The 12,254-nt window shown below is 38.7% G+C and overlaps 1 protein-coding gene across 13 annotated transcripts in view; it reads right to left on the reverse strand.

Moving 5' to 3' along the window:
• MYBPC1 (myosin binding protein C1) overlaps nucleotides 1-12,038 on the reverse strand; it is a 104,528-nt gene extending 92,490 nt beyond the window's left edge. For 7 of the 13 annotated variants that reach the window (XR_006742763.1, XM_045587599.1, XM_045587596.1 and 4 more), the window contains exon 1: nucleotides 11,798-12,037. Coding sequence is in view for 12 of the 13 variants with exons in the window: in XM_045587599.1 (XP_045443555.1) it covers nucleotides 11,798-11,834 (37 nt within the window). In the remaining variant the exon portion in view is untranslated. Of the gene's footprint in view, nucleotides 1-11,797 lie in introns of all 13 variants that reach the window. The other 6 variants (XM_045587601.1, XM_045587604.1, XM_045587600.1 and 3 more) reach the window with 2 other exon arrangements.
• Between the last annotated feature and the right edge of the window lie 216 nt (nucleotides 12,039-12,254).

Raw genomic sequence — 12,254 nt, forward strand, 5'->3', positions numbered from 1 at the left:
CCAGCCTTGCCAGCCACCTTCTAATTAATTTCCTTTTAATGTGCATGAATCCGTGCACCAGGTCACTAGTTATAAATAATATGAAAGTGAACCTGCGACCAAAATGTTTTAGAAATGTTTAGAATTTATTGCAAATCTTGTTGAAAAATATTTTGTGTGTGTGCTTTTCTCTTTCTTTTAAATAAACATGTCATGTGGCTCATTTGGGAATAATCTGTAGCCTTGATTAATAAAACAAATAAAGCAGTCAAAGTCATAAATTGATTTGGGGGTAATAACCATTTTCCTCGTACAATAATAGAGACAAAAGGCCAATGTTGTCTAGTACCACCTCTCCTCAGAACTCAGCTATCTAGCAACTTCCCTGACTCAGACAACAGCTGCTGAGCAGCAAATTAAAAGGGTCTCCCACGGACAAAATGGATTTGTCTCAAGCCCCTCAAGCCCCTCAAGCTCTGGGCACTAAGAGCTCAAGTGCTTTACTGACAAGAGAAGCCCCTAACCCAGGTCCTCAGTTGGTCTAGGAACTGGGAGGGGCCAGGGTGAGGCAGGCCAGGTGCCCAGGGTCTAACTTTTAAGGGAGCACTCACTCACAGGCACTGACACTGCTCTTGCACAACCCTGAAAGTGAGTGCCTCCTTAAATGTGATGTGTTAGGTTCCCTGCAGAAACTCCTTAGTGAGGCCCTACTCAACCAGATTGGTGACCTGGTCTGGGGTCCAGAGCAAACAAACCAAGGGAAGACAAGGGCAGCTTCACATACTGAGTAACAAAAGCAATAAAAGAAGACAGCAGCCTTCTGGCAAGGGATGAGACAGGAAATCTATGAAAAATTATACACAAATTCTAAATACAAATAACCTGAGCCCTTTTAATACAAAAGCAAATAATTTTGGCTCTCAGGATTTCAGGTGGTACAATAACACATCTATAATTTAAGACAACATTAAGTTATATTCATTGAACTTTGTTTGTTTGTTTTTGTTTATGTTTGTGTGTGTGTGTGTGTGTGTGTGTGTATGTGTATGTGTGTGTGTATGTGTATGTGTGTTTTGTGATGTTTTTTGATTTTTTTACAGAGAGGAAGAGAGAGGGATAGAGAGTTAGAAACATCGATGAGAGAGAATCATCGATCAGCTGCCTCTTGCACATCCCATCCTGGGGATGTGCCCGCAACTAAGGTACATGCCCTTGACTGGAATCAAACCTGGGACCCTTCAATCCGCAGGCCAACTCTATTGAGCCAAACCGGTTTCAGCTGAACTTTGTTTTTAAGAGCAAAGAGTAATTGCCCTGGCTAGTGTACTCAGTAGTTATAACATCAGCCTGAGCACTGAAGGATCATGGGTTTGATTTCTGGATGGCAGGTTCCATCCCCAGCAATGTGTCTCTCTCACATAGGTGTCTCTCAATCCCCCCCCCCCCCACGCTCTTTCCCTCCATTCCACTCTCCCTAAAAAGCAATGGGGAAAATATCCTCAGGTGAGGATAAAAAGAAAAGAAAAGAAAAAAAAAAAGGTGAGGAGCAATATATTACACTTTAGGCTTGTCTCTATCCAAATTGTTTAAAATAATAAGATTCAAGAATAAAAACCTGTAGCTACCCAGAGAATCCAGCTATTCAGAATGATTCTATCCATTTAATCCGTATTCATTTACATGTATTGCCAAAGATGATATTCTAAGATTCTGAATAGATTAACCTAATTGTGCATCAAGTATGTAAAATTTCAGTGGCTCATCATTCAGTTTGATGGAAGTTCACTGAATCCACAGGATTTATTTTCCCCCTCTCCTAGTCAGCTTGTTCTTGTCTTTCTAATTAGGAATGTTTCAACTCAAGATGTCATTCTACACAGGAAGAGGATTCAAATGTGGTTAGTATTACATTGCAACAAATAGCTTCTCGCTATAAACACGGGGCTGGGTGAAAATAAGACCTTCTGCTAAGATCTGATGACTCGTCTCTTTCTCCCTATTCTTACGTGCTTTAAAGTAAGAATCAAATGGGGGTGTTGAATGGCATCGTGGTGTCGGGGAACCTTGACTGAAATGGAAGAAATTTAAAAACTTTGCATGGGTCCAAAGAAAATTATTACAAAAGTGGTTTGAATTGTTAACAATTTCCTTGTTTAGTCCCTTCTTTATGCCTTTCCCGGGGGGGGGGGGGGGGGGGGGGGGGGGGGGGTGTCTGCTCCTCAGCTGATCATCATCACAATCATATCGCTCTTAGATGGTTATAGGTTATCAGATAATTCCTCAAAGACCTTGCCCAAGGCATACTGGGCCTCACACTGGGTAACTTTTTAAAAATAGAGGAAGAACAGTGCCAATGCCAGGTGGGTCATAAAAATAAAATTCCACAACAGTAAACACAGCAGCACTCAATCAGTCACTCTCCACATCCATATGTGACCAAGGGGCATTCTTTACGTGGTTATCACAGAGATGGTCAGACCCCACCTGCAGAAAGCACCCTTGGTGGAGAGAGAAATCTGAATGTCCAACAAACCCAGATATAGTGGCAGATCTGGTTACATGACCAACTGTGTAGGGTGACACCTTCACCTCCGTGAGAAAGGCCATGCCCCACAATCTTCTTACCTTCTGTCTAACAACTGGAGACCCCCAGCTGGACATGACACACTGCATGTAACACAACAGAGGTTCTTATTTGATCCCTGGGTAAAAGCTAAGATGCTTCACCCGAGTTAAAAAACAAACAAAAAAATTTATGATGGTGCCAATTATGGCTACGATAATAACAACAGCTCTTTTGTAATGTATTATGGATAGTAACACAAGGTAAGGAAGTCAAATATCCTCAAAATTTATATTAAACGTGGCATTTAACACCTTTAACAACAAGATTTCTAAGTTTGCTGCTTCAGAAGGAAAATGTAGTTCTTACTATGTGCTAAGTCCTGTTCTGAGCTTTTTACCTAACCTGCTTAATGCTTACAAAGACCCAATGAGTTAGGTACTATTATTATTCTCGTCTACAGACAAGGTAACTAAGTACTTGGTACATCTGTACTTTGAACCACCTAGAATATTCTATTAGTAAATAGTATAATTTTTTCATATCACTGTTCAATAATTAATATCATTTATTTAATATGCATAAGAAGAAAGCCAAATGCATACTATATGCAAAACAACTCTAACTTAAAAATGAGAAATTACACATTTTTAGTTATAAGCAGCAAATCCTGTTTCAAGATGTATACAGTTTTATAGAAGGCAGAAACTATTACCTAATACAAGCAAATAATTCCTGAGACATTTAAAAAAAAGATTTAATGCTATTTAGAAGAAGAATTAGATGATTTTGAAGAAGAAAAAATTATCCCAGGTTCTTGTAAATATCTAATGTACAAGACAAAAAATTAATAAGACCAAATGATGAAATCTAACATCTGACATGTTATTAGACATAATTTTATTAACTTTGATTTATAGAGAGGGGAGGGAAAGGGAGAGATAGAAACATTGATGATCATAAGCCTCCAGCACACCCTCTACTGGGGATTGAACCAGCAACCTGGGCATGTGCCCTGACTGGGAATCAAACAGGCAACCTTTTGGTGCATGGGGCAGAGGCTCAATCAACTGAGCCACAGCGGCCAGGCATATTAGATGTAATTTTAGATGTTGTATTGAGGTGCCAACTAAGCCCATAAAAAGATTCCTAAGAGAGTATAAAAGAGCAAAAGTCTTATCAAAGTGGGTTTCAGACTTGAAAGACATAATGAAAATCATATTACAGGTGGTTTTTGGGGAACTCATTTTATTTTTAATTTTTAAATAAACTTCTATTGATTTCAGAGAGGAAGGAAAAGGGAGCAGGAACATCAATAGCCCTCGCTGGTTTGGCTCAGTGGATAGAGCGTCAGCCTATGGACTGAAGGATCCTATGTGCGATTCCTAGGCACATGCCTGGGTTGCAGGATTGTTCCCAGTAGGCGGCGTACAGGAGGCAGCCGATCAATGATTCTCTTTCATAATTGATGTTTTAATCTCCCTCTCCTTCTCTATCTCTGAAATCAATTTTTTAAAATGTTTATAAAAAATTATGAAACATCAATGATGAGAGGAAATCACCAATTGGCTGACTCCTGCCCACCCCACACCAGGGACTGAGTCTGCAATCAGGCCATGTGCCCTGGCCGGCAATCAAACCATGACCTCCTGGTTCATAAGTCAATGCTCAGTCACTGAGTGGCACTGGCCGGGCATTTGTGCTCATTTTAGAGAAAGAAATAAGCATGTGAATAAATGATCCTGCTCTTTCTCTTTGCCAAATCAACCACTTCACACCCCAATCTGATGGAGTCCATATAATCTGATGGCAATGCATATAAAAACACAGGAATAACCAACCCCATGAATGGGAACATCCTGAAATGTTATTTGTTGTGTATTTTTGTGGCTGTCCAAAATGAATGCACTCTTTGTAAATTATACCTGGGCCTATCCATGCGAAAGAGACGTGGTTCAATTTTTAGTTATAAGCAGAAAAGATCACTACTGATATTTTGAGGCTGTCCTTATAAAAAGCTCTGGGGACAGCTGAAACCGGTTTGGCTCAGTGGATAGAACGTCGGCCTGCAGAATGAAAGGTCCCGGGTTCGATTCCGGTCAAGGGCATGTACCTTGGTTGCGGGCACATCCCCACTAGGGGTTGTGCAGGAGGCAGCTGATTGATGATTCTCTCTCATCAATGTTTCTAACTCTCATCTCTCTCTCTTCCTCTCTGTAAAAAATTAATAAAATATATTAAAAAAAAAAAAAAAAAAAAAAAAGCTCTGGGACAGAAGTCCTGTTGGCTCTGGTGATAAGACAATTTGCATACACATAGGAAATTTAATGATAAAGTTGCTTTTTCAGTTTTGCATTCCTTAAATATTAGCTTTCAACTGTTAGGAAACTGCTCTTACACAAACAATAGCTACTTCATGGTGACCCTCACTCAGAACACTATAATTCAGTATCCATGATTCTGGGTATCTGAGTTTCCCGAGGACACAATATGTTGAATCAACCTAGGACTCTTGCAGAAAAGAAATCTGTCCCCATCGAAAATGGACATAAAGTAAAAACAAAGAAAGAAGACATGGAGATTTCCCCTCAACTACACAAGAAGTGAAGAGTTTTCTGCTTATTTGTTATTGCTAGAGCTTTAGTCCTGTTCTTTATTATCTAACACACCCAAGCATGTCTAGGGATGAGGTCTAGAATTACTCCAGAAGACACAGGCTGCCAGGAGTATTTTGTGTCTCTTAATTTAGGTCTCATAGACTAATTAAGGGAGAGTGCCGACAAAAATAGCAATTATTAACAATAATAAAAATTCTTCCCTGTGTGTTTATCAAGAGCCTACAAATAAAGTTTGTATTTAAAAATTAAAAGAAACTTAAGCAAAAATAACAAAAAAAAAGCTTTCTAGGATTATAAAAACAATAGCACTTATTTCCTTTCAAAGCAACCTCTTCCCTCAACTCTCTGAAATTTAAAAAAGCATCTGTTTGTTTACAGAAGAATTGCAAAAACATCATTTTATAGTCACTCAAGTTTTAAAGTGACCATTTATTTTTGTGCCCTGTGTTTTGGGTTTGTGTGTGTGTGTGTGTGTGTGTGTGTGTGTATTGTGTTTTGTTTTGTTTTAGAGACCTCAGTTTGGGTAATTTATTCAAATATTCATGTCAGATTCAGGGACTTGGCAATTGGTATAAATAAGAAAACTCTGTGAATTGTGTGTCCAGAGGAGTCTAAAATAAAAAATGTCTCACCCTAGCTGGTTTAGCACAGTGGGTAGAGCTTCGGCCCTGGGACTGAAGCGTACCGGGTTCAATTCCGGTCAAGGACACATACCTCAGTTGCAGGCCCCATCCCGGCCCTGGTAGGGGCACAAGCAGGAGCCAGCCAAATGATGTTTCTCTCTCACATGGATTTTTTTTTCTCTGTCTCTCACCCTTCCTTCCACTCTCTCTAAAAATTAATGGAAAAATATCATCGGGTGAAAATTAACAACAAAAAGTAATAAAAACAAATTTTAAAAGAGTTTCATGAACAAAATCAAAGAGCCACTGAGAGAACAAAAGATTGCAAGTGCCGCGCTTTTCCCTTTCTCTTGGGTCCCTCAGACCCATCAGGGGCCAGAGGGCCTAACCTCGATCTCTGTTTCAGGAACTTTCTTACCACAACTTTGCTGCTGTTTGAAAGGTCTGGGGACACTTCTTCTGACTTATTGGATGAGAAGCAAGGATACAATTTGTTTTCCCAAGTTTTTTTTTTAAAGTGATATATTTAGGGCACTTGAGAGGAAAGAATTGGCCAGTCCTTTATTTATCTTCCTAACAGGTGCAATCCGCAGAGTCATAAAATCAGGCTACTGAAAAAGAATGATTTTGCCAAGTATTAAGTCTCTCTCATGTGCATTTGCAGAGTATTCCTTCTGAAAACAGATAGCTCAAACCTACACAGACCTCTCCAGTACAGCATGGCAATGTTTTTTTTCAGGGGGAAACATATTCATTCATTTATCCAGTCATTCATACAACTTCTTTATTCCTCTTCCAAATCTTTCACTTGGCCTAAATAAACCATTCGAAGTAGAAGAATAGTTGCCTTTGATTAAATACCTCCTCTCTCTTCCCCTGTTTTTTCCCTTATTTCCTGCAAATGAACTTTTTCCCAATTTGAAGGAAAGGTAATAGTTTATATATAAGATAAGGGCATTTTTTTCCACTGCTTTTCAGAGAGTGAAAGGAAAGAAGGAGGGAGAGAGAGAAAGAGTCAGAGGACAGAGAGAGAAAGATACACACATCGATTGATTGCCTCTCCCACTCACCCTGACCCAGGCTAGGGATCAAACCTGCAACCCAATACATTGCCCTTGACTGGGAATCGAACCTGAGACCCTTCACAGTGCACAGACGGATGCTTTATCCACTAAACCCCGCCACCAGGGAATAAGATGACTTTTCCAAAGATAACTTTGTTTTGGTGTTTGAAATAAGCCACCCGATCTCATGCAGGTAGATTTTCTGTCACCAGGCTTCCTTTTTCTGATGATGATTAAGCCTTGAGCCATGCTGAGAAATAGGCAAGAGGTTATGAATGCTGCTCTACATTGAGATAGTTAGCAGAATTTTAAAATATGGCGAAATTTCTAGGGAACCAAGAAAGAAAGATAAAGCGAACAAAAAAGTCTTACAGACTTAAAAAAAAAAAAAAAAAGTTATTCTCCATTACCAAGACCTCACCTATTTCTACTGAAAAGGGCCAAGATAGATTAGCTAGATATATATTGCATGGTGATATAGCAAAAGAATCTAGCAACAATGCCATCCTTTGATTCTCAGAGTTATCAGAATGATAACCTTAAGATTATGGTCATAAATGGAATGATGTTTTTCTGTAGGTTTGAGTTTTCAAGAAGAGATCTCACATAGCTGATGAAGGAATGACAGTGACTCCCCCAAGGTTTTTTGAATATTACACAAGCACCTTTTTGCTTTCTGTGCTTATGTTAAGTACATAAATACACAAGGGCCTGATAGGTCATGTAACAAAAAGTGAAATTTGTGTTGAAGCCTCAAGTTGGTGCTTTAGACGAGTGTTTTTTAGTAACTTTAGATTGTGACAATAAATAGTTGTCAAAGTAGGTAGGGAACCACTTTATGATTTTAATTATCACAAACTACAGAGATATCATTCTGAGGAATCATTTGGGGGAGGGGGCAGTTAAGAGCTATTTGTAGTATTTTAAAACTATTAGAAAGTCTAGCATAGAAGAAAAGCTTTTGGAATTTTCTAATTCAAAAAATTAGAAATTTTTATTGATAAAATTACTTTTTGACAGGGAAAAAAAGAGAATTTCCAGTGATTGGTAATTTTTTTTTTTTTTAAATCAACACCGGAGCAATTAGTGAGGGCTTTTAAAATAGAGGCCATATTAAATATATCCCTCAAGTCCCAGCAACTGACTCCTAGTAACTGCTCAATTAGGGTTGATGCAAGCATAAATGTATAAAAAGCATTACCACAAATCTCGAGATTTTTTTCACTTCCTCTTTCATCATTAAAATAGGATAACTTGCCCTGGCTGGTTTGGCTCAGTGGGTAGACCGTCAGCCTGCAGACTGAAAGGTCCCAGGTTCGATTCCGGTCAAGGGCATACACCTTAGTTGTGGGCACATCCTCAGTGGGGGGTGTGCAGGAGGCAGCTGATCAATGTTTCTTCTCATTGAATTTTCTGACTCTCTATCCCTCTCCCTTCCTCTCTGTAAAAAAATAATAAAATATATATATATATATTTTTAAAAAGAATAGGATAACTGGAAATTACTAGGCTTCTGCATGAATCCAAACTATAACTGGTGGTACAAATAATCCAGTTCTGCACAGGATAAATACACAATTTAAGCAGTGGAGAGAAGGAATAGGAAGTGGCTGCTCCTTTAAAAGAATACCGTCTTCTTCCAAAAGGGGTTAGTGAGTCATCCAGAATATTTTCAAGGGTCTAAAACAAGGCCCATTGACTAATCATTTCTATCAGGGCTCCTCCTTGAGGCCCAAAGTTACACTTGAACTTCTCCCTCCTCCTTAAAAGATCTAGCTCTCCCAAGACCCAACATGAAGTTCCCAGAATTAGGCCACTGAAGGTTGGGAGGCAATTGAGAGATTCATCATTTGCAGCTTCAGGTGCTGAAAACTCAGCCTCTTCCAAAGAGTTGCCAGGTCGTCTTGGATCCTAAGAGGGCCAAACAGCCCATGTATTCGATCAAGAGTGACAGCAACTGGTCATGTCCTTCCTGGACATGGCTGTCTGGGCCGGGCAAGAGGTAATAAGACCTGCAGGAGCTGGAGGAACCTGTCCCTTGGGTAGTTTGAAATGACTCTGAAGAACTGGTTTGGAGGCAAATTTTATTCTTGAGGCTATCTTTCAGAGGGATGTGTACATGGGAAAAAATGAACCCCGGTAAAAATGAAACCAGTTAGGAAAAGGTACAAGAACCAGAATAGTTCCTGAACTGACATAGTCCTAACTCTTCTGATGGAAACAAAACTAAAATGCACGTGTTTCACCAGGAAAACTCTTGAAGGTGCAGTTTCTTTAAGAGTTAGTTCTAGTTTTGAATGTAGTGCTTGCTGTTGCTGACTAGGCGACCACAACGTGCATTGTGCTTCTTTCTTTGGGAATATTTGAATCTTGTCTCAATGCTCATAACGGATCAGAAATACAGATTTTTATAGCAAAGCGACTTTAGTCGTGAGCTCGTGTGAGGAGAGTCGTTGGCTTTATCCTCTAGAATTAGACTGTTGGGGTTGGGTACAAAAGATGGGGTCTGTAAAGTCTTTTTTTCTTAGAAATTTATTTCCTAGTTATGTAGAAATGGTTGTATTAGATGTTCTCTATCATTTAATAATATACTTGTGGGCTAAAAGATATAAGTGCTGTATAAAATCAGCCAATTATGTTAAACTAGCTTATCTGCCTTTATTGCGTTTGTCATTAGCCTGACCTTTAAAATTGATCTTTTTTTATTTTTAGGAAGCATTTGAATGCATTTTGTTTGGTATTGTATTTATTCAATAAAGTATTTAATTAGTGGGGAGTGGGGAAAGAATCAGTTCTAGACTGAAGGATGTCAGAGGGGAAGGGGTTTGGGAGTGTCTGGATAAAAGAAGGTGGAGAGATTACCCAAAGAACATATACGCCTAGCCTGTGGACTTAGACAGTGTGGTGAAGGTCAGGGGAGGGGTGAGGCGGGAGCTGGGTGGAAGAGGGCCAAGAGGGGGGAAAAATGGGGAACATCTGTAAGAGTGTCAATAATTAAAAAAAAAAATGTTAATGTCAAAAAAAGAATCAGTCCCGCTGGAAATGATACCAATGCAAAAAATCCCTGTAATTCCTGAAAAGATTTTAAATATATCAGTAACCCTTTCTTTATCTCTACTCTCTGTCACCTAAATTTAAACTAACCAAAGAATCTATGAGTATAAAATTACTGTCCTGGGTTGGGGACTCCTACACAGAATATCAACAGTACTTTTATAGCAAAAGAAGGTCATGAGGACTTTGGTATCTGTGTTACTTTAGTAAAAATATACATTTTTGGGTGGTGAGGAGCTGAAGTTTAAAGATACAGTTTCCTCTCCGTAGCTCTAAAATGTCATTGTCTCTAAAAGTAGAATGGATCAGATTGAGTTGTTGGACAAAGTAAAAGTTTAGCAAACAGAGTCATTTAACTAGCTTTATAGGCTCCATAGCCTGTCATCTTTTTTCTTTTTTTTTCTTTAGTAGTTTCTCAGCCATTTTCAAGTGGGCTTCATGCAAATTCACCCACTAAGGGTGGGTTAGTTAAAACAGTATTCTGTCCTCAGGCAGGAAACATAGAATGCATTTCATCCACATAAGCCTTGAAGAGGCTAGTCAAGTGACAGATCAAATAAAAAGGACACTTAATACGCATGTAAATCATTTGCATTACAAATAAGACACTCTAGCAGGGGTTGGACTCCCTGCCTGAGAGTCAGGATTAAGTTCCCATATTAATGCATGCATTTGGTGTGGTTATTTCGGGTGGAAGACTTCATCCATCAATGCTCCACTAGCAAGTAAAGCCAACCTGTAAGCTGATCACCACAGCCTGTCAACACTGGTTACTTAATTACATAAAGAAAATATATTCCAAAGACTTTTGATAATTTGGTTCAATGTCTAGCATCTTTTCCAAGGTTCTTCATAATAACGGTTAAAAGCAGTTTTAAGAATTAAAAATGAAAAAACTGAATGCTATATTTTGCTCTTTGCTAATCTTTTTTTCAGCTTTTATTTGCAGAAGTCAAAAATAAAAATTCAATGAGCACTAAATGAAGGCTCATGTGAATGAAATAATATTTTGTCAGATGTTTCCATTAAAAACAAAACTAAATTTACTTGTGCTGTTAATTTGTGTTTTTCATTAAGTTGTTTTAGTAATTTCTGATTCCAATTTATTTATGTTACTACTTAGTAGTTAATCTTGATTGTTTTATAGAAAGGTGAAGCATTTCTTCTAATGAAGAATAGTTTCATATTTTCAGTTTAATTATTTTTAAAGGCTACATATTATGAAATTATCTACAATAAGATTCATTAAAAACACAACCCATCAGTGATATTCAAAGTTTGTCTCTTTTATGCAGGTGTTTGATTTTCTTCCCATGGAAGAATTTAATGAATGAAGCTCCAAATGCACTAAAAGCAAAAAATGCCTGTATCTGTCTCTTCTAAAGTTTGCCAGTTGATAAAAACAACCAATCTGGAAATAGTGTCACCAATTCTTTTTTGAAATCTTGATCTAATCTACTAACCATTTTTTTAAAAGTATATTCCAAGCTCCTCTACACACACACACACACACACACACACACACATTGCAAATACATGGTGAAAAAATTGTGATTCAACTTATGAAAATACACTTGAAAAAATGCAACTGGCTCACCACAAGCAACTAATATCCTCAAGTTACATGTCAAGGATCCCTGGCCATTGAAGGATAAAATCACAATTTGAAACTTCCAGTCACTATTCCTTCACAAACTGTCATTGTCAGATATTTTCAAATTGGCGTACTCTTCCTATATCTTTCTTCCTTTTTATTCTCAAGGGTCTTTTCCTAAAAGCACAGTGATCCTATGATCTTATAGCCTATTTAAGAAGTTGGATTTGTTTAAAAATTAATACCGACATGAAAACATGCTATTATAAAGTACAGCAAAAAGGTTTATGGATGAGTCTTACCCTCCTTCTTAGCAGGTTCTGGGACAGGTTCAGGCATGGCTGCAGTAAAGTGTTACTCTCCAAAGGGTTTGCTCCCCTCGGGGAAGAGATGACAGAAACCCCACGAGCAGTCAAGAGATGGTGCAGGTCCGTGTGACAGGCAGTTGGGGAGAAACCCTGGGCTTTTGTACTGCCTCTGGACTTCAGTCATGTGGCACCGCCCCTTCTTCAGCACAAGGATGCTGGAACCTGACAGCTAGGAGGACCTTTCTCACATCTGTTGTCTGTGCTCTGCTCTCTCGCCTATTGGAAGGAATCTCCTGTCCATCTCATGTGGCTGATGAGAACACCTCTACTTTCTAAATTCAGCCGCAGCCTAGTGCTCCTTTTTACTCTCTCTCTCTCTCTCTTTTTTTCTCTTCTGTCTAATGAAAGCTTGTCTCGACTCAGGAGTGCAAAAAGTTTGCCAGATGATAAA

The sequence above is a fragment of the Pipistrellus kuhlii genome, unplaced genomic scaffold (genome assembly GCF_014108245.1).
Source record: "Pipistrellus kuhlii isolate mPipKuh1 unplaced genomic scaffold, mPipKuh1.p scaffold_m20_p_3, whole genome shotgun sequence".
Taxonomy (NCBI): domain Eukaryota; kingdom Metazoa; phylum Chordata; class Mammalia; order Chiroptera; family Vespertilionidae; genus Pipistrellus; species Pipistrellus kuhlii.